The 23,449-nt window shown below is 30.5% G+C and overlaps 1 protein-coding gene across 1 annotated transcript in view; it reads right to left on the bottom strand.

Moving 5' to 3' along the window:
• The window catches only part of CWC22 (CWC22 spliceosome associated protein homolog), a 48,925-nt gene that overhangs the window by 9,857 nt on the left and 15,619 nt on the right, over positions 1 to 23,449 (bottom strand). The window contains exons 3-14 of the mRNA XM_016164719.2: positions 21,948 to 22,015; positions 20,534 to 20,644; positions 18,088 to 18,333; positions 15,833 to 15,961; positions 14,172 to 14,340; positions 13,731 to 13,784; positions 11,629 to 11,764; positions 11,338 to 11,544; positions 11,186 to 11,248; positions 7,119 to 7,220; positions 5,762 to 5,843; positions 2,826 to 2,886 (exon numbers count right to left, since the gene is read on the bottom strand). Coding sequence (XP_016020205.2) covers positions 2,826 to 2,886; positions 5,762 to 5,843; positions 7,119 to 7,220; positions 11,186 to 11,248; positions 11,338 to 11,544; positions 11,629 to 11,764; positions 13,731 to 13,784; positions 14,172 to 14,340; positions 15,833 to 15,961; positions 18,088 to 18,333; positions 20,534 to 20,644; positions 21,948 to 22,015 — 1,428 coding nt within the window. The remainder of the gene's footprint in view (positions 1 to 2,825; positions 2,887 to 5,761; positions 5,844 to 7,118; positions 7,221 to 11,185; positions 11,249 to 11,337; positions 11,545 to 11,628; positions 11,765 to 13,730; positions 13,785 to 14,171; positions 14,341 to 15,832; positions 15,962 to 18,087; positions 18,334 to 20,533; positions 20,645 to 21,947; positions 22,016 to 23,449) is intronic.

The raw sequence follows: 23,449 nt of genomic DNA, 5'->3' as shown, positions 1-23,449 counted from the left end.
GAAAAAAACCCTCTGTGAGTGAGTTTTCTAGCCTCATGTTATGCATATAGATATGCCTACAGCTGGACCTATACAAATAGTTAAAATCCTTCTATAACTGCTAGAATATATTGTCCAAGCAGCTTTTCATGTGTCTTGAAAATTCCTAAGTGAAAATTCTATTAAACTAATAAATACGAGAATAAAACCAGGATCAGGAAATACTATCACCATAAATTATTTATAATTAAAAAATATTATTTGTTAATTCCTAAAATAATCCTAATAAAATATGTATTGATTGTAGTAGCAATTTCATAGATCAAGGAACTCAGACAACATGGACAAATCAATGGAGACAAAATGAAAAAGATATAAATTCATTCTCTAATCACTGCTGCAGACTTGACTACGTATCTTTTTCTATAAAACACTTATCAAAAAGTTTAAAATTTTTTCCCAAATATAGTAACTGTAATATATTTGATTTCTGCAAATAAAAAGCCTATAAAATTAACACATACTCTCAGTTCATTTTTACTTTTATTTATCTTTATATTTTCAATTAAGGATTTTGACATTTTTATCATATTTAATAACACGAGTTGCAACCTAAGTAAATATTGTAAATATTTTTAAAAATTAGGTCGATTGTATTTACTGAATATCTGTATGTGCAAAGGAGAGGAAGGGGACACTGGAGAAGCAGAACAGACACTCTAAAACTGTGCCGCCCAGAATGGCAGCCTGCAGTCACATGTAGCTATTTAAATTGAAATTATTTAATATTATATAGTTAAAATTTTAGTTCCTCAGTCACAGTGGCCATATTTCAAGTACTTAAAAGCCATATGTGACTAGTGACTACTGTACTGGACAGAGCAGAATATGAATATTTCCATTGCCGAAGTTCTATTGAACATCACTGCTCTAGAAGCTGATAAAACAATCTACTCAAAGGATTTACTTCACAATGCAGGATTATTTTTAGATGTCTTTATACTGTTAGATTATTATTTTTTTAAGACTAGTCACAAGTTACCTCAATTAAATAAAATGTTTATAAATGTATAAGTTCTGAAAAGAAGCACTTTGTCAAGATTTAATACAGTATTAAAACTTAAAATGAGGCTTTTCTGACTTCTATGTTAATTTGATATATTAAAAGGTATTTTCAGCTTCTCTACCAACACTGTATTGTATAGTAATATAAGCGGTAATCAGGTTGCAAACAGTATAACATGCCAATATGCTGATAGCATTGCTAATAAAGTCAGCCATACCTACAACACGAATTACTTTCCTCCCTAGACTAAATGCAATTACAAGAGTTATTCCCCATGGCTTATAATAATTAAATATTTTAACATTTTAATTAAATATTATAGTAGTTTTAGGACAGTCTTTTGAGTGCATGAAAACAGATGCACTAAACACTTTTCAAATGTTATTGAACAACTATCCTCTGGATTAATATTAATAAAATTTTCAATGACTTAATTATATTCCTTAAATAATGTGACAAGATCATACAGAAATTTCAGTTTCAATTATAATTTTAAAGGGTAGTTCGCTAATTTATTTCCTTCCAATGACATTGAGTGTACCTAGAGCACAAACAGGTACACTATTATTAATATACCAGTAAACAAACTTTAGGAGGAAAAAAATAATTTCTAACTTTGAAAATAATTTCTTCTCAAAATTCCATACTATGGCATTTCAAGCATAAATCTATATTCTGAAACAAAAGTTGGCAAACTTTTTCTGTAAAAGGCCAGAGAGTAAATATTTTAGGATTTAGAAGCCATATGGGTGGTCTCTGTTGCAACTAGTCAATTCTGCAGCTAGAGGGCAAAAAAACAACCATACACACCAATGGGCATGGCTGTATTCCAATAACATTTTATTTACAAAAATAGGTAGCGGGCCTAGGCCACAATCCCTGTAACAGATCATGTTCAAAGCTGTAAGACAAAGGACTTACACCTAACGTTAACAGCTCAGATAGTCAAGATCTTTTAGAAGAATGAGAAATGAAACAGCCTATATTAGACTCTGGCATCTGTGCTGGGTTAGCACATACAAGGCAGGATGTAAAAAAAGAAGCCCGAAAAGCCTTGGCTCAGGTTCCAAAGATCTAAAATCTAGATGGGCAGTGACCAACACACACAAGAACACAGCTAGAAAAAAATAATTTATTCAATCTTGTCTTTATTATCCGTGGCATAGAACCATAGAGTTCTATGATATTTTGCATAGTGAAGTATACTGAGTTTTAACATTATGAGTCCCATGAGCTAGGAGGGGGCTAGTATGTACTTTATAGATTGCTAAATCTCTGACACCTTGCAGAGTGCCTAACATATAGCATATACTGATTATACTTTGTTGAATTAATGAATGAAAAAAAGATACAGGTTTTTCTACATCTAATTACAGCAATGTAATAACATATATGATGATGTTTATAATTTTTACCACAAAAGACTACTTTAGCACATAAAGTAGACCAGGTAATTCACTAAAGAACAAATTTCCTACTGTATTTAAGCCATAATTTGATCTATAGGCAACCATTAAGAAATTTATGTAAAGTGTGGTGATTCAGAGAGACTTCCTTCTTTTCCTACATCCCATTCAAGCGCTTAAATTAATTCACGGAAATGAGAAGCATATATGAAACACACCAGGACTCCTAAATTTTGAGTTATTTTAAATTTTAGAAAATCTACATTTAAATAATAACTATTATAGTTATTGTTTTAATTCATGAAAATTATTAACTGTCTTAAACATTTTTTATAACCAATATATTTCCTAGTAGAAAAAAAGTATTAACTTACTGTTTGGCTTTCAGGAAACTCCATTTTCAGCAATTTGTGAGCGCATTCTTCAAAATCTAAACTGTAAAGATAAAATGGTCACAATAGTTAGATTAAAAAACTTGCAGCATAGTTAAATTGTAGTATTCTTTTATATACAAGAGTCTTACTTTAATAGTTGTTTTAAATATTTATTATAATTTCATATTATTATACTGTGTATATAAAAAAGACATAGCTCTTAACTCCACAAAGAATGAAGTACTTATACATATTATTATATGGATGAACCTTAAATTATGCTAAGTGAAAAGGTCAGACACAAAAGAGCACACACAATATGCCATTTATATAAAATGTTTAGAAGAGGCAAATCCAGAGACACAGAAAATAGACTTAATTTTTATGCAGTTAATTATTTCCACTTCTCTCTAATTCAAGTCAGGAAAAGGTAAAAGATGCTCCAGGAGCCCAGCATGACATCTAGTGCTTAATCACCATTTTTACAAGTTATCTTGATTCATATCCAAACACAGGGCTTCAACATTAAAAAAAAAAAAAAAAAAAAAAAACTAGTATAAAAATAGCAAATAACCAAACTGACTTACAAGGGAAAAATTTTGATTTTTCACAATATTTATATAAATTACATTTAAAATATCTTCAATGTTTCACTTAAGAGAATTCTCAAACAATGTGAACTTGACTCAGGAATAATGCTAATATATCTGTACTTTTTGTAGAATATCCAAATCCTCATGCTTTTGTTAACAATAGTATAAAATAATCATCCACTGAAATATAATGATTAGAAATTTAGTTTAGTATAAGTTCATCTGTATTCCTCAGCTTCTGTTAATTACTGGATTTCATAAGCACAACAGGGTAATAACTCAGGGTGATATGATCTAATAAAATTAAAAAACAATAATAAAATTTTAAAAATTTGTATCAGGAAAAAACTTTATACCAGGTAATAATAAGCAATATCTAGCATTAAAATATTAAACTATAGTTGATAAACTTCAATAATACAGCAATACCAAAATGTATTTAAAAAGATCTGACATTTTATTTTCTAAAGTGTTATTTCTAAAATCTGCCTATTTATCCAGTTAAGATAACACCTCTGGCTTGTTACTATATGGTCTATGTAGTTTTTCCCCCACCTAACATTATATCCGATCACTTGTCTACATCAATAACAATGTTCCATTAAACTAATTTTCCATGGTGGCATAAATTGGACATTTTGATTATTTGTGTTAACAATAAAATTGTCTCGTTTTTTTCTTTTTGCATTGAAATATTCTGTATATAATTCTCTATCAAAATATATTTTTTTTTTTTTTAAGAAATTTAATAATGAAAAAAGCAGGTCAAATGGAATGGGCGCTGAGCCCTTGAATTCATGTTACCAAAATGTTTGCCATAGTCTATTAATAAGTGTATCTCAGTGAAATAATCATTAGTAGAGTACTGTTGCTTTAATAAAATTAACCACTTCAGCTATTTTAATGACTGATAATAGCACTTATTTGTCTAGAGTGATATGTCTGATAACTAATACATTTTTTTGTTTTATAATCCATTAATGAACCTCCCAACCATATCCTTCAAATACATTTCTATCAAAGTCTTTGTTTCTTTCCTAAAATATATATGAGCTTTTAAAGTATTCTAACCTTTGTCATATATATATTTTTACTAGGCATTTAGAGGCTGAGAACTCTATAAATACCAACACGTAAGGCAGAAGCTACTGCTACTACTACAATTGGCCCACTATATAATAAAGGCTTGTCACTGGTCTCTTAATGCTTTAATTTTTCAAGTCTTTTGTGTGATTCAGAGATCATTAAGGTTAGGTCAATTTTTTAAAAAGTTGCTTTTAAATAATTATTAAAAGAGCTCCACAGTAAGTCTTTAAAGTTAAATATTAAAACAATGAAATTTCTGTTTATTAACTCATTACTGTTGAACTTCTAAAAATAAACAAATGAAAGGTCAAACTAGGAAGTTATCCTAACAAAAATTTCTCATCTTCTACTTTAAGTTATCATGAAAAAAACTGAATAGTTTTTTCTCTCACATGAAAGGCAAAGCAACAGAATAAACTAAAAAATTTCTGACCAATATTTGCTGTTTAACATTTCTTTTGGAAGATGAATATAAGCCAAAAAGTTTTGAGACAGACTGAAAACAAGATGACTCCTACTGATGAATCATTATTGCTATTACATCATACTAAATGGAAATATACAAAAACTAGTAACAAAGCAAAAAAAGCCAAACAGGGAAACATTCCTCCTCCAGTATAAAATGTAAACACCGTGCCCACTAAATCAGTAGGTTGATTCATATATAAAACAACAGAATCAAAGCATTTAAAATTTTTATTTACTTTTCTTCAAAACTCGACTCACAGCCTTCAAAGGGAATAGGTTTTATTTTCATGACATTATAGTTCTTTCTTAACATTATCTCAAAGGGTTCTAAAAACTTTCCTAAACCTAATTTCTATTTCTATCTGCACAACAAATTAATGTCTGAAAGTTAATATAACTGTGCTTCTCTACTTAGAACCAGAATTAAAAAACAAATTAGAATATATATGAAATTTCCATTACAAATTAAAAATTGTACTAGCTCTGTAATATAGAGCTGTTTTCAAGTTTTTATTAGTGATATCTAACTATAAGAAAAATAGCTAAAAAAAGAAAAAGAACCATTTAATTATGTAACACAGACCTTTCAAATTTAAGTAAAGACAATTTGCTCTTGAAGCAAAGAACCATTAGAAGGAATCTATCAGCTTGGGTTTGGAATAGGGACAGAGAGGCAGATATTTGAGAATCCCTGAAATGGTATCAATTTTCCTGTCATCAGTTCTACAAATCCTATCTCCTTGCCCATTTGCTATCAAAAATAAGAATCAACTGAACAAATAATCTTACCTTGACTGAATAGCAAGATAAATTGTACGACGAAATGAGACTAGATTAATTTCTGTCTTGTCATGAATAGTTACTTTTTGTCCTGAAATTAAACATAACAAAATTATGAAATTATAAAAATAAATGTGAAGAACCGAAAAAGTATTTCTGTATAATAATTTTCTAAATACATTTAGAATCTATGACTTTAATAATATTGTTTTCTACAGTGAAAATTAGTACTTGTAGAATTCAAAGTAACTATTTCAAGTCTTTTGCCATATATAGGAGTATTTAATAAGTTAGTATAAATAATATAGCTCAAAGAAGTCCTGAACTAAGCCAGGTTTTGTGTCACTTGCTCATTTAGATACTATAAAATGCTGCACTCATGCTGTTGTTTAATAAACCATTATTTCTAGAGTTCCAAACAGTATCTTGATAATTTGGAGGAACTATAACTTATGAGTAGAAATACAGTTTCAGAGAACACTGGATTATCATGACAGGCTAATGGGTCCAAAATAAATATGTGTATTTGTCAAAATTTTCTTATATCTAATACATGAAACTTTTCCTTATAAACATTTAATCAGTTTTTTGAACAGTATTTTCACAAAAAAATAAAAGAAATTTTAAAGGAAAATGTAGCACATAGTTAGAAAACGTTTTAAATAAGGAAGACACTGGAAAAAATTTAAACTTATTTTTATAAAATATATTAGAAAGAGCAATTATACTCTAAGACAGAACTAAAATAAATTATGCCCTAAAAGGGAAAGATATACTTTTAATAATTTCAAATATGTAATAAAGTAAATAGCAACCCTGTGTATACATGTTCTGATGTTTTAATTGAAACTCAACCAACGCACTTAGCTTATTTTTCTGTGAAATATAATGTAATCAAAGTTGAGGAGGAAGAACATCATTACCTGCTCCTGTACAAATATAGCTTTTGGCCTCCCCACTCTATTTTGCCAAAATGAACAGCAAATATCTAGTCATTCTCATCTGTCACATTAATGCCAGGGTTACATAAATTACACATACTCAACATGAATGTACCTTTTTCACAGTTTATAATCAAAGGCATAAAATTACGCTGTTGTCAAAAATGAATTTCCTTGTTAAATACTTTTAGAGCAAGGATTTTCAACCTTGGCAATATTGACATTTAGGGCTGGATAATACTTTGCTGTTGGGGATAGTCTGGTGACTTGTAAGATGTTTAACAGCATTCCTACCCTTCACCCACTAGATTCCCAGTAGCAACTCGCCCAACCCCCACAGATTGAGAACCAATGTTTTAGAGAATTACACTGGAATTAATTTCAGAGTATTTACAGTATTATTTTAAAATAAGCCATACTTTTACCTTCTTCATCTTCTTCTCCTTCTTCCTCCTCTTCTTCCTCTTCTTCACTACTTCCAGCATCTTGGTCTGTGTTTGAGTCACTATCTCCTTCATCAAGAATTTCTAAAAGAACAAAGTTTAGGAAAATATTAACAAACAAGTGATACACGCATCTCATTCTGAGAAGATAATTCTCAGTTCCTGAAATCCATAATGGTTTAACAGTCTGTCAACCAACAAGATCATACAGGCCTTGTGTTACTGCCTAGGTAGTCAGGGAGCGTTATAATTAACTGGACTAGAGAGGGCCATATGTATCATTCTTCTGCCAGACAGAAAGAGATCATGAAACAAGGAATGAATAGAGAAAGTAGATGAAAATTTTCTAAAGGAGCAGAAGCAGTGGAAAAATAAACTTGGAATACAAACTAGCATATTAGAGTCAAAATATTCTTAGTTCATTATCAAAAAGAAAGCATTCTATTACAAAAAGCCAAGGTTAGATATAGAAAAGAAGAATTTAGGCTAAGAATTAAGAATATTTTATGAAAGACAAGGAAAAGAGAAGACACAATTACGTAATTTAGCATTCACTTTAAGTAAATACCAAAAAAATTTTAAATATCAATATCGATAAAATTTTTATTAAAACATATACCTATTAAATAGAACATTATAACCAATCCGAAGACTTTCTATATGTAAAACGGAAGCAAAAATTTAAAAGTCTTTAAGAAAATTGGTTAAATGAGCACTTCATTGGATTATTACTTCTTAAAATTTAACTTACACTCAGAACTGGATGAAAATAGTGATGTAAGTAAGATTTAACTTACACTCAGAACTGGATGAAAATAGTGAAAACGGAAGCAAAAATTTAAAAGTCTTTAAGAAAATTGGTTAAATGAGCACTTCATTGGATTATTACTTCTTAAAATTTAACTTACACTCAGAACTGGATGAAAATAGTGATGTAAGTAAGAGACTAAATAAGGATAGTCATCATGTTAATATAATCAAATAATAAAACCTGAAATTATATTTCGTCCAATGGTATGTGCTCCATTTGTACAAAAGATTGTACAAATCTGGCCAACACTTCACTTTTTCATTTCTATTATAACCAAAGAGTTACTAAAAAGTTTTGGGGCCAATTCACTTTCAGGAAATTCTAATTTCTTTATCTATAGAAAGTAGTATAAATCGAGAGCCACATACAATATTTAATGTTAGCAGAGAACTTCATGCTATGAAGAATAAATCATTATATAAAAACGAAGTTGTCATTCAGCCCTTATCTGACATACAAACCTCCTCAAGAATATTTCTAACAATGTGACTTCATGAAATAATCTGAAGTGTCTCTAGTTTATTATTACATAACATGGTTTAGATAGACCTTTAAAAGAAACTATTTAGTATTCAGTACTTGGAAGACAGGCATTCCTGCTGTTTTCCCAAATGCTGTAAGACCTAAAACACAAGAACACCTGAGTCACTCTAAGGTGCTAATTACTAAAGCTGTGCCCACTTCCTGCTGTGCCCATTTTTTTAATGCCAGGTCTAGAAGAATATTTAATGGAAGAATGAAGGTCAAATGAATTGTCTAGTCGTTTACATCATCTTGTCCTCATCTGTCTACAATCTACTTATTAAAATCACTTAGGCAGTGACGATTGGGTTTTATTGAATGGATAAAGCAGTGGTTTCTTTCTCTTTCCTTTTTTTTTTTTTTTACTGTAGAAAAGAGAAGTTTTATTAAAAGGGAAAGTACACTTCCAGAAGTGGAAGTGGGCCTGAGCAAGAGAAGCAGGCTCAAAAGGCCTAAAGCTGTGTTTTCAAAGTATGGTCTGTGAGTTCCTGGGGGGATCACTGACACTTGTCAGGTGGTCTGTAAGGTTTAAGCTATTTTCAAAATAATACTAAGGCATGATCTGCCTTTTCACTGTGCTGACATCTGCAATGATGGTCCAAAAGTAATGAGGGTTAAAATTGCTGCAACCTGAGCACAAATAAAAGCATCAAACTGCAGTAGCAGTCATGTTCTTTACTGCCACATGCTTGTAGTAGGGGGAAAAAGTCAGTTTCACTAAAGAATGTCCTTAAAGGAGCAGAAAATTATTAATTTTATTAAATCTCAACTTTGAGATCTGAGTACTAAAACATGAAGTTCATACACAGGACTTCTGTTGAAGACAGATATACAATGATGATGGTTATGTCAAGGAAAAACATTGTGCAATCATTTGAGTTCCGAGATGAATCAGCTTTTTTTTTTTTTTTTTTTATTTTTACTTGAAAGAATGGTTGAAAACCTATAGTTATTAGGTATTTGGCACAAATCTACTCAAATATATACAAAGTAAGACTGTTGCATAACTAACTTTATTTGCTACCATGATAAAATTAGAGTTTTCAAGAGAAAATTAGAATTTTGGAAAACTTGTATCCATCTCTGTGAGTTTGATAGCTTCCTAATACTTAAGTCTTTATTGACGAGAAGGTGGTAAAATTAATAAATGTGATTTCTTGATATTATGTTAATGTGTTAACTTAATTTCTTTATATATTCCAACCAAAACAATCTATTGCAACAGATTGAAATCAGAAACAATATGAGAATCCAACTGTTTCCTATTAAGCCAGTCATTAAACTGTACAAAATTTATAAAACATGCCATTCTTCTAAATTTTTTTGTAGTTATTTTCATAAACATATCTAACATGCTAACATGTATGAGGTTTGTTATTGTTATTTTAATATAATTTATGTTCTCAGTTTTAATCTAATAAAGTAAGTGTTAATAGATATAACCCATAAAAACAAAAGCTCTTTGGAGTCCTCAATAATATTCAATAGTATAAAGGGAGCTCAAGACCAAAGAGTTTAAGAAGGGCTGTGATAAAGAAAAGTGCTATTTTCCTGGCAGTGGCCAACTGACCATGACCCTTTAAAAGAAATAAAATTCCCAAGTTAAAATAAAAAATCATACGAAATATAATAAAAACTCCATAAAATCATTTAGCATGTTTTAGGAAACTAGGAGAAGCTCATAAGAAAAGATAAAAAAGGGTCTAAGGAGTTCTCCATGATTAGAAACTAATTTAGTTTCTGGCTGTTGTACTGAAATGCCCCTAGGAAATCAGGAAGTAAGAGGAGACACTAATTTATTGTACCAGATTTTTAGGATAACATATAGAAATAGATTCTTACACCTTTACTTTCCACTTCAACTTTCTACTTCCAAGTATGATGAAAGCACAGAGTACAGGCAGTGACAGAGTTCTAAGTCTCTGCTTTCTTTTTAGGAGATTTTAGAGCAGTTAAGTTCTCCGGTAAAATCACAATGCAAGGAAATAAATCCATAACGTTATTATATAATTATAACATGTATATATATACTTATTATATAAATATATCAGTAGCCCTAAATATTAGCTTTAGAAAAAAAATACAAATGTGAAAAAAAAACAGTATCGATGTCTAAACACTTGCTCTGCAGAGAAAAAAGAGCATTTTATTTATCTTTACATTAACAAGGAACATCAAACAAGTAACTTGTTCCAGGTCACTTAGCTATTAATGGCAAAGACAAAATACAAACCAAAGTCTGTCTAAAGTATATTAATGGTGTAAAATAGAAATCATTTTATTAAGCACTGATATTATATCTAGTGCTGTGACTGATGTTATCAGAAAGCTATCAATCTGCACACAAGAAATAATAAAGTATAATGCTTTATAATAAAGTACTTAATTGAATATTAAACTGAGTGTCATTTAAAGCAGTAATTCTTAGGCAGTAGTGAAGTTAAATAAAGGTCGCTAATAATAGGAGAATATGTCTTAAGAGGGATGAGACTTAAAGGCTGCATAATTTAAACACAGGGAAAAAGAAGAGGGACGATTATGTAAATAATTTAGAATAAAGTAATACCATGGATAAGCATGAGACCGCAAAATAATGCATGAAGAAACAATGAAGAGAACGGCTTTAAGAGCAGAGATTTCTATCTTTCTATTAGTATTAGATAACTGCAAAAATTGCTCCTTCTTATCCAAAATAATTTTATAAAATTCTACATACCTTTCTTAATAGCTTTGTACTTCTCTTCATTTTCCATAAAATTAGGATCCATCTTGAAAACATCTTAAAAAAACAAATTAAAAGTTTAGTGTTTATTTTCTATATTTACATGCGTTGGTGCCCTATTTCCCAACCCCCACCTCTTGACTTACTGAGAACATCTTCTGGATTATAGTCATCCTCCAGAGGGAGCATATGGGTGAACTGATCATCTTCTTCCACTAAGTCGAGCCCTTCTAGGATAACAGGGTGATCCTTGAATCCATCCTTCCGTACAGCGAACATCACTTCAATCATATACTGAACTCTTTTGTCAATTTCAGACTCATGGAGAATATTTCGAAGCCGTTCAAATATAGCTAAACAGAAAAAAAAAAAAAACAATAAGCAATATTATAGTACTTAAACAAAAACTCAATATGAAACCTAGTATATATATTTACCATTTATTCCTCTTGGTGACACTTGTGTTAATTTGAGGCCACATTCTTTGAGGAAACCAATAGCTACTTCAACACTATCATCTGTTGGTCTTTCCAGGAGCAAAGTGAGCATCTCTAAGCATAAAACTTCATGTGCCTTGAACAGAATAGACATATGGAATAGAGAAAATGTTTTTACATATATTAACCTACCATTGATAATTGTAAGTCAGTATATCTAGTTTTTGTAGTGACATTATTATACATATGATGAGCAGTTTTATTATCATGTATGTAGAAATACTTCCAATATAGAATATGATTATTCTTTCACTTTCATTATGTACTATAAAAAATTTCCAAATGAGTGTTCCAAAATCTAAATTACACTGAATACAACTATTTAACTTATTTCCAGAAGAAATATTCTTCACATATATTATATATAGGAAATATACATTATCTACAGGAAATACAACTAAACTCAAAATAAAAGTTAAAAATCATGTATTAATTTTTAACCTGAGATATTTTCATAATTACTATATAAAGAATAGTGATTCTCCACAACTACAAATCTTCATATCCATTTTCTAATTCATTCTATAAGCAACCATTAGATAGCAAATAGTTCTTAAGTTACATGAATAACAATTTCATCAGCAACTATCTTAGTTTCTGGTACGCAATGACAGTTTTATATCCTCTATTTTTTTTTTTTTTTAATCAAACTACGCTGGCCATGTTCAAAAATACTTACAAACAATGCCAGGTAGAGTGGGAATAAAATTCTATCGAGAAGCTTTACTGTGAAAAGAAAAAGAACTAGAAAGCATGGTCAAAACACCATATATATGCTGCTCTAAAGTCACACACTTATTTGAGATACAGAGAAGAAAAGTCTAAATCTCAACTCAGGAAATTATCTTCTTTACACTGACCACATCAAAAATACAGACTATGCTTTTCTTTTTTGGGGGGTGGGGTGGGGAGGGGGCGACTGTCAGTCTGATCAGTAACAAAAAATTTATGCCCTGAACCACAGTTGGAAAGATCTAAAATATTTACCATTTTAACTGTTTTGTGGTAATGCCTAAAGTATCTCCAATATAAGTAAAATATACATTCAAAAACTGAAATATATTATCTGTGCTGTTATTGACATGAAAAATAAATTTTCATAGTTTTAAGCAGCAAGTTATTGTAATAATGACTAACTACATTAAAATCTAAAAGATTTCTAAGAGTAAACACTAGAAAGAATTTCACATATGAAAGAATTAACATATTATTTAATGTTAGAGAATTAAGATTAAGTGTGACTTTGAAATTTTTCCTTATATAATTAAACATGATAATATATACCTGAAGGATACCTTTGAGTATGAACAAGTGCAATTTTACTATTTTCAAATTTAACCAGAAGCTGAATCCAAACTCTCAGTGAATGAATAAAAAATAAACACAAAAACTGAACAAAAATATATTTGCATTTAAAACTGATGAAAATTATTTTATCTGTGATATGTTATAAACTGATGCTATGAATATATGACAAAAATATCATTTAGTTTCAGAGAACATGACTTTTTTTTTTTTTTGTTTTGTTTTTCAATTCTCCTCTCCACTTCCACCCCTGACCGATAGATGTTGCCATCTCCCCTGAAGAACTGGATCTCTGAAGACAAGGTGTTTCCTCCAACATGCTTGTCGCCCACTGGGGCCTGGAACCTCTGGGGTATGGATTGTGGCTCCACTGGGGCACGAACCCAGGACCTTCTGAGTGTAAAGAGACATGCTAACTACTACACTACGGAGCCACTCCAGAGAACATGTTTTTTTTTTTTTTTTTAACCTGACATTAGGTTCTCACGAACACCAGGTTCAGGAAAAAGGCATGGAGGAGATACCAACTTTATTGCTTTACAAAAACAAATTACTTTCTCTGAAGAAATAATCTGTAATTAAGGGACCATGTACAGAATATCAATTTGATATTATTTAAGATGCTTTTTCCAACGACTACAAAATCAAAACAAAAATAGAGATATGTGGACTGACGTGCATTAAGCCTGTGGTCTAATGTCATGGAAAGGCACCAAGTTTTGAAGATAATTACTTACCACATTTTGGTTAATAAGATGTGCCACAAATTTTGAAGCAGTGAGACAAAGTTGCTAAAAAGTGAAGAAAGAGAAAAAGTTAATCTATAAACTAAAACCAATTTTTATTTATCAGCAAAATCTATAGATTACTAACACATTCTATTTAAAATATGTCACATACAAGGATAATTTTTACATTATAAGAAAGTTAAAAGATAAAAACTAATACATGTAAAAGGGTGCTATTTCTGGCTAAACGGTTATAATTCTACAGTTATAGCTATCATTTTTGTGGCTCATCATTAGTGGGCAGGAATATTTACTAGAACAAAAAAGTTATCAAATACACAGTTAAAAAAATGTTTATGTAGAAATCACTACTGCTCACTATTGTTGATACTGGTTTATTATTCTGTCCTTGTGTGCGTGGCAGTCTACTTACAAGCCCATAACATATACCTTATCATTTCTTCGATAGCCTTTTCGAAAATTAAGAATTAACCTCTTGAGGATTAATTCTCCAATTTGTGGAAATTTTGAATTGATAATTGCCACTAATGCTGCATAAACATGGGTGAAGATTGGAGATGCACTCTGTGCTTGCAATACTGATCTGGACAGCAGGCCTCTGTTGAAAAAGGAAAAAAAAAGGAGTTGACAATAATCACCAATTTAATTAGAAAAAAAACACCTCATTTAAAACCGAATAATATTACTCCTCTGCAAATAGTCACAAAAGCTAAACCAGGACTAAATTTATACCACTTTATCTAGGAGAGAGTTTGTCTTTACTAATAAATAAAAACTGCTTCTGAAAAAATATTCAATTTGTGATTTTATAAAACAGATTTTACTATAATTTTTTCTTCAAAATTTTTTCTCTGAGTATAATTCCTCTTTTCCTATTTCTGTTTGTTATAGTTAGTAATAAAAATTTAAACTTCTTAGGAATAGTTTAGCATTTTCAAAATAGTGAAGGAAAAAAGAGTCTGCTTCAAAAGGACTAAATCTAGACAATGTAAAATTTCCACTACTGGTCTATTATTTTACATAAAATTTAATTATATGATTAAAAACAAATTTGGGTGGCTTCTACCTTTAAGTCTATTTTCAGTAAAATAAAAAGATGTGAAATACTCTTATTAAAAATAAAGACACAATTAAAGCACTGCAAAAATAATTCTAAAACAAAGAGAAAAATAAAAGATTGTACTTCTAATTCATTTTGAAATGGCATGTTTCTACATGCTTTCGATAAGGGGAGAGATGCAAACTGGGCTAATTTAAGAGTTATTTTTAGCAGTGTAATGACAAATATTGGATTGCCAAAAGGCAATGTCTTAACAGGAAAACAATGTCTTAACAGTTATCGGGTTTGGGTATGACAACTGAATCATTAAAGCAGAAAATGAGAAAAGAACACAGCTAATAAATTTTAAGATCTTAAATAACCTATATAACTTTTCTTAGTCTGCTTCTTTCTGAGTAAAATAGAAGAGCTGGCTGCCTCTTGGTAAATTTTCTATAGCTTCACAACATGCTACATATTACCTTATATCCCTAATGTTTTTTGAGATGAGGAATCAAGATCATGTGAAATGACATGGGAAAATAACCTTCAGATTTTAAAATAAAAAATAAAATGAATACAGAAGATTTCTATTTCCTGACCCTTTTGAATATCACCAACTACTGAACACCACACAGAAAATGCTAGGTCATTCTCTTCTGCTTTACTGAAGTTTTTTGCTGATCTTTCTCACTTCTTTCATATTCTCAATTTGCTTTCATTAGAAATTAAAATGCTTTGAGGCAGCACATATATATAATATTCATTATTCCTTATGAGTTTAAATTATATGAAGTATTCAGTAAATGAATGTCTGTGCAAAAATCATTAGATGAACCAAACATTCTCAAAAAGCAAAAATTCTACGCAATTTCTAACAGTGAAGTACAAGATATTTGTTAATAGCTTACATTTTTATAAAAACTGCATTTTAAATATTCCCAACTACCTTTGAAATGAAGTAGCATAATGAATCAATAATTACTGTTCATATAGATACTATATTCCTTTGAAAAACTAAAATACTATAAATAAAATAGCTGATACTTACCTGCCTCTAACTATATTTTCTTGAAGAAGTTCTTGAATAATAATGCCTATATTAGAAATATTGACTTTGTTGATAAGACCATTGATTGATTTCTTTAGGGCTTCCCAGCTCATCCTCTGGTAGGCTAAGCTAAAAAGAACAGATTTTAATAAAGAATAAAACTTAGTCAACAATCACAATAAAGTTATACTGGGAACATAAATACTTAGATACTTTATTATTAACATTATTTCACAAAATGATCCCAAAAGGGTGTATATACTGACTACATAGACACATATATTATATACTAAACTATGTTTGAATTTATGTAAATATGATGCTTATGTATAGTCTGCTTTCCTTTAACAACATAAGATTACTAAGAATATTTAAGGATAATCTTTTGTTCTTTCATCCATGTATGCTGCAATTAACATCTATTAGAGTCAACGGATGCTTATTTTATATTATAACACTTCATTTACTTACACATATCTTCAATATTTTAAAATAAGTTATTATTTACTTTAAATTACAATATGAAATACCCACAAAAAGTCATAAAAAGGGATTATGTCACTTCTAGTAAAAGCATGATAGACAAAATTAAATGTTTTAAACTAAAGAAATGGTAATAATGATAGGAAAAGAGAAAGTTATATGAAATCATGAGACTGTTCTAAGTATTTTAAAGAACACCTGTACATTTAGGTAGTAATCCCACAGCTATATCAGGGGAATGCTAGATGACTATACTTTTTAATTTAGATCTTGGGTAAATTCTTTAGCCTAATGGGGTTTCTTCAGGTTGAATGTGATATTGTCTAAGCCCTTTTAAATGTCTAAAAGTCTATGGTTTTTATAATTATTTCTCTGTGGAATGATTTCAGCTGCAGGAAGTCTTAAATTATTTTTTCTTACACACATCTCTCTTGGAATAATATATACAAATACATAAGATTACAAAGGATAACAATCAGACTGAAATATAGTTTTTGAAACATGAAAACAACAAAAGTTGGTATAGTATTTTCTGATTCTTAACCCACTAAATAACAAGAGGTGGGGAAAGGCCTATTAACTACTTTCTAGATATTGTGGATGTAAAAAATTATGAGTATTTGCAATAAATAGTCTGTTAATACTATGGTCTGTTGCCAACATTTCCAACAGAAAGAAATGCTAAATTTTAGTTAGAGATTAGTAAGAATAAAGATGCATTTTTTCCCCCATTCATGTTCACGGATTGCCTGAATTCTCTCCATGGACTTCTGGAGCAATATACTAAGGGGTGGTGAGTACAGTCTGCCCTAGCAGGGAGGAGTATTTTATCACAGTGTCCTCAGCAAACACAGAGGATAAAAAGTAGACTGAACTGCAGTTAACTTTATTATTGCTATAGATGATGTACCCCCTTACTGTCTGCATCCGAGATAGAATGCTCCACTGCCCCTCAACCAAACGCTCTGGTATGCTGCTATTTCAAGAGAAATAAGATCTATGGCTTAATAACTAGCCTGATCAATAAGATGTTACTAATAAAAAAATCATAGCTGCTCCTATTAAATTTTGATCAAAAGGCTATATAAAGTACAACTGTACTTCCTAATTAGGAAGCCTACAATTCACCTGATTAAGTATCTACTGAAAGCAATGACTATCGACTTCTTTTAGAGATTTGCATTTATGTCTCCTTGACAGCATATAACAGACTTCAAAATTGTAAATAAAATTATCTTCTAGGAATCTGCTTAAAATTTCATATATTGCTGACTGCCTACTTTATAAAGAAGTAAGACTTGGATTAATAACAATGTTTCTGGCCTTCATCTCCAAATCCCTTGTCAACATAACACTCTAAACATCACTACCAAGTGCTGGAATATGATACATAAAAAGAAACTTAATTATTAGTTTTATTTCAATGTCATCTAATGTCTCTTTCTAGCTCATATTTTATTTCAAATCTTTACACTTTATTTTATATAAATGACATTTTTGCTAAAATGTCATTTATATAAAAATGACATTGATCTTTCTTCAAACCTTTAAATTCATACAACAAAGAAATAAACAAGTTATGAGCTAATGTCAAGGCAAATAGTATGCGAAGCTTCAATGGAGCTTAGAGAGTAAAGGAGAAAAGTCTCATTTGAGGTCTCTATCACTGTAGACAAATGGAAATTCTAAACAGCTAAGGTTAATGAGACCATAGTTGATTATTTTTTCAACGAGGACATCACCGCCTTATATACTTAGTAATATCAACATGCCTGTTTTTATCTGTAATCTGTTCTTGCATCATCCTAAGCTTTGCAGGAGGAATATATGCTCCACCAGTGCGAGTAAGGAGAGGATCCAGCTCATCTTTCTTCTTTTTTGCAGTAGGTTCATCCTGAGCAGAGGAACTCTGGGTTACTGATGGTTCTGGGCTTCTTCTCCCAGGAGATGGGGATTTCCGGGACCTTTTCCTATCCACATCTCTTTCTCTTTCTCTGCGTTTTTCTCGGTCTCTACTCCTATAATATTAAATTTTTGAAAATGAAAAAAAGATAATATAAAATACATTCTTAAATGTATTTTTGCATACTAAATAAGTGAGCCCATAAGTGGGCCCCATAAATATATACAAGAAAAAGTGTTTTGGAGTGGTGAGAAAGTGCTTCACAGAAAAAATGCAACTTAAACTAGTGTCCTTCAAGACTTGACAGAATTTATACGTGGGCAAGAAGGGATGAAGGGAGAGGGAAGGGAGAATGGCACTTTGCAACTAGTAGAAGACAGAGTAATTTCTAAAAAACTGAGCAAGGGTGTTCAGGCCAAAACAAATAGAACGGTTAGGAAACAATAAAGAATCCTATGTAGCAGTGGTTAAAAGAGATGAATTCAAGTGAAACTGAAATCTTAAAATACAAGCAACAGATATTTTAAGTTTTTTATACTGGAGATGATGGGGAATCATTAATAGTTTCTGAGTGGGATAGTGATATGCAAATAGTGTTTAAGAAGACAAATTGGCCTTTGATGCACATGATAAATTGTATAAAGGAGAAATCAGAGTTTATCTCTACTAATGACAATTTAGCAGTAGGACTATTGCAAAAAAAAAAAAAAAGTAATATTTGAATTTTTTTCCTTGATAGAACTGTTATTTTTATTAAAAATCTCAAAATATTAGAAGCTTGAGATAATTTTTAAAAAATTAACCATTTTAAAGCCAAAATTACTCTTCCCTACTAATGCAGGTAAGTATCCTTTCTTAAGCTAACATTTTGAAAATAATCAGAACATTGTTTTCTGAAACTATCAAGAACAGGAAAAGGTGAATCCTTGCTTTCTGCTACCTTTCCCCAGAGGAGTTTGTCCACGTACCTATTTTTTACATATACTGCCTTCGAAACTCATCATTCTGCTCATGCTTTGTGCACTGAATTATTTGAATAGAGCAAATAAAAAGTTTCATATTATCATTATATTAATACAGGTGCTGTACTATCAAGAAACCACTGGAGAGATTTTAGCTGAATCTAGAAGGAACATTTGAGATAGTTTGTCTTAATATACAGTAATATAACCCACACAGAGAAAAGCAGTCAGTTTTAAAAATGAAGTATAAGGAGATCTGACTACTGCTCATAAGGATAGACTAAATGTACTAAGAATAAACAGAGCGGGGAAAAAGTGGTTTCAAATAGAAACCCCAATTAGTCGCAAAGGCAGGTGCTCTGAAGTCGAGATACTGATTTGTAATGGAGTTGCTTCTTATTATGAATATACGATGTTCCAAGAGAATAGTTATAGCAGCGATTTACTGACATTGCTTATGATTATTCTAAGAAACACCAAATAATTGATAACTGGGTGATAAAATCATGTTCTGACAATTATCATGTTTGTTCCTTTAGAGTGAAGAAGTAATAGAGTCTTCTTTGAGTAAAGATAGAAATAGATCTCTTCAAATGCTTTTGGACTGTCAGCCTTTATATTCTACATAATACAGAGCCTGCTTACTTCACAGTGTGACAGAGGTGGTCAAATGAGAATTTATGCACATACACTGGCCCAAAGACAGGCTTACACTGAAATATAGGCAGGGGTAACAAAAAAAAAAGAAACATAGGCCTTGGAGTCAGAATTAACTTCAAATCCCAGTTTCATCATCTACCAGATAAGTAACTGCAATGTCATGTCACTTACTTAATCATTTCAAACGTATTTCCTCATTTGTAAATTGTGTTTGTAAGAATTTTGTTAGTGTTTGAGAAGTATGCAAAATGCCTAGCTCACTAATTATGGTGGTAGTAGTTGCTCTTAATAAAGTGTTATTAAGGTGACAGTGGATGATTCTGGCCTGTGGAGGTTAATTTAATCTGACATTTTAGGACTAGGTGTATATTAGAAAGTAAGAAGTGAGAAGGAATTTTGGCTGCAGATATCAAATAATGTGTTTAGGTCCAAACTGCAGAGGGATTTAATCGAAATTCTAGTGGCAGTATACTCTTGGTAGTCAGGGAGGGGATAATATGAGAGACATCAAAAAAAGATATAGAACTTTGTGAACAATAAAACATGGTAGACAAGTTTTTGAAACTGAATGACTAATAAGTCTAAGACTTAAGATCATCCATTTGATACTAGCTGCTATTACTATTGATTTTATTATAAAGCATAAAGAAAATTTAAATATAACTTTTCTATAGTTAAATTTCCAATACTAACCGTGATTCCATACTACCATCATAAGAACGTCCTCTTCTTGAACGCTCATAGTCTGATCTGCTATAATCAAAGTAATCTCTCTCCCGAGGAGATCTTTCTTGTTCTGCATATCTAACACAAAGAAAACCAGTTATGAGTTGAAAATGACTATGTTATAAATATTTAGGGAAGTCATATATTGGTAATGTAAAGCAATTCTATGACTGAACAATGTCTTATCAAACTATTTTCAAATAACAGCTCATTTTGTTGACACCCATTTGGTTGTGATCATAAAAGCTTTCAGTTTGTGTATAACGCTCATGGAATTCACTTAACCAAACCTGTCATCTTGATTCACACTGCCCTTGGTAAAAGATATATATTTAGATATCATATATAGTTAGCATAAAAAGACTATTCTGCAAATGACTCCTTTTGCTTAGTCTGTTTATACTCATTTTACCAATGCACAGAACAAATGAGACCAATGTCATCAGTTAGCCTCCTAAGGACCAGTTTAATTCCAATCCAAAAGACTATATCCATCAAGTGTTATTCTTGAAATTGCAATTTTGGACAGCAGTGAGAATGAAATGAAATTATTAGCAAAAAAGAATGGACAGTATAAAATCTGCTATTTGAATCTTAAAAGTCAGTAAAATTAGAGAATCTTAAGAGAAATTAAATATATACCTACACAATAAATATGCATAGTAACAGAATCCATATTTTATATACACATTTACATTCAATTTATACACACAGAGACACTCATCTCTGTGTGTAGGTATACGTATATTTAACCTACAGAGTAGGTGACTGATGAAAGGTAGTAAGTAGTTGCGAACCATGGCAATTGATGAGATGTCCATAAAGCAAAGGTTTTTAGAGATAGAGTGAAACAGGAAGTACACAGGGAATGAGCAAGAGGTTAGACAAATGAAAGTTTAGAGAATGCTTTTCCTTTCATAGATTATTTTTAGTGGTCGTAGTTTGCACTAAGTGAAATAACTGAAGTCCTACTATGAATAAATAATGAATATTAATGGAAATATTTCTAGATCTTTAATCTTAACATGATTGATCATATGAAAATATTTTTAAAACTTATAAAGGGCTATGTAAATGTAAAGGAGAATAGTAACAGTAAAAACAGCACTTTAAAATAATGATTTCAACTCAGTTTTCCATTTTATAAACTTTCATTCTATTTAGTATTGGAGGTATTAAAAGTATTCATTCTTACCTAAAAAATTACTTAAAATCTAGATTTACTAGAAACTTCTAGAATAGTCACTCAAGCTCACTGAAGTAACACTGCTCATAAAACTATCAAAAAAGGAGTTGTTCACCCTAAAATTAGGAACCTAAGAACTACATAATTTCTTAAACTTATAATAAAATATTTTAATTGCATTCAGAACACATTTACCTTTCTTCTGGAGAGGAAGTCCTCTGATATGAATTGTAGCTTTCCCTTCTGTCATGACCAGAAGAATGCTTTCAAAGGGGAAAAAAAAGAGGGGGAGGAGGTATTTAAAAATCTATGGTAAAAAAACACACAGACAATAAAACATATATCTCAGAAAACTGGAAGCGCTTTAGAAATTACTTCAAAACATTTTTTAAAATCTATTTTTACTATGGACCACATACTTTGTTTTAACTAAAAAAATTCAAAGTAGAAAATAATAATTCTCAAATTTTCAATGCCACTTAAGTTGATATTTTATTCCTATGTAGTAAGTTATAGATTTATAGACTAGCATTTTTATGAATACCTTCTCCTGGTGAAAAATAAGACCAGCTTTCTCTTGGTAAAAAACTTGACTAAGGGCCAGAGGTTTCTAGTAAGAGCTCACTTTTGTGTTTATGTCCAAGTCTTAATACTTTAGTTACCTCTTTATCTCCTTTGGCTTGTAATAACCATAACTCTAGTTTAGGTTACTAAATCTGAATAGCTAGAAGAAACTGACTCTAATGTATTAATGAAAATTCATTTTTGTTTTCAGCAAAAGAGTCTCTAATATGCACGCCACTATGATAGGCTCTAAGGATTTGAAAAATATGACCTGTAAGAAATAGCTAGCTCCTAGGCCAAAACTTTTGAAAAATAACAGACATACAAATAAGTCACTTCAATACAAAATGAGATTGAAGAGACAGACATATCACGAGACACAGATATAAATCATTAAATTTGAAACATATCCTAATTAAAAAATCAAATTTATTTAAATGCCAAAATATTTATCTTTATAAATAAGTGATTTTTTTCAGATCACTGGTCAACATTTATAATGATAAGCTTTTTTTTTAAAGAATTAATTTTATTTAACCTAAGTATAAGAAGAAAAAATAGTAAGTTTTTCAAAGTACCTTAATCTTAAAATCTAAGAAAAAATAAATCAATGAGTAACTCATTCTGCATGTTTATATGCTTGTCTCCTTAATGAGGAAAAGGCAGATTTAAAAATAAAAAATTATATTGCACGGAAATGTGAACAAGCTCTAACTTCCTTATTTTGTGACTATCTAATTAACAAATTTGAATCTAACATCTCAAGTAAACTGCCAAAAAGTTTCATTAGCGATTGAATTTTTAAAAATAGTATACACAAACTAGACTATTCTATGTAGGAGAATAAGCATGAGATCAAATTTATAATTTACAGTAGCCATGGTTTGGCTGTTGTTTTACACTCAATGCAACCACCTTAAAACCCTGTTTCTAAGGTATATAGCAAAGTTTTAAAATTTCCCTTAGCAACACAATGAAGTAGATTTGTTCAATATGTATGACATAGGTTTCCATAAAACCTGATCTCAAGATCCTAGGCCAAATATGGAGCATAAGATTAATTCAATTCATGGTAACATCAAACATAGTATTTACTGATAATTATTGTAAGACAGAGCCCTACCTGTGTAGAT

Source organism: Rousettus aegyptiacus, unplaced genomic scaffold (genome assembly GCF_014176215.1).
Source record: "Rousettus aegyptiacus isolate mRouAeg1 unplaced genomic scaffold, mRouAeg1.p scaffold_m13_p_2, whole genome shotgun sequence".
Lineage (NCBI taxonomy): Eukaryota > Metazoa > Chordata > Mammalia > Chiroptera > Pteropodidae > Rousettus > Rousettus aegyptiacus.
Note: the sequence above shows the minus strand (reverse complement) of the source record. Positions and strands in the feature narration are given on the sequence as shown.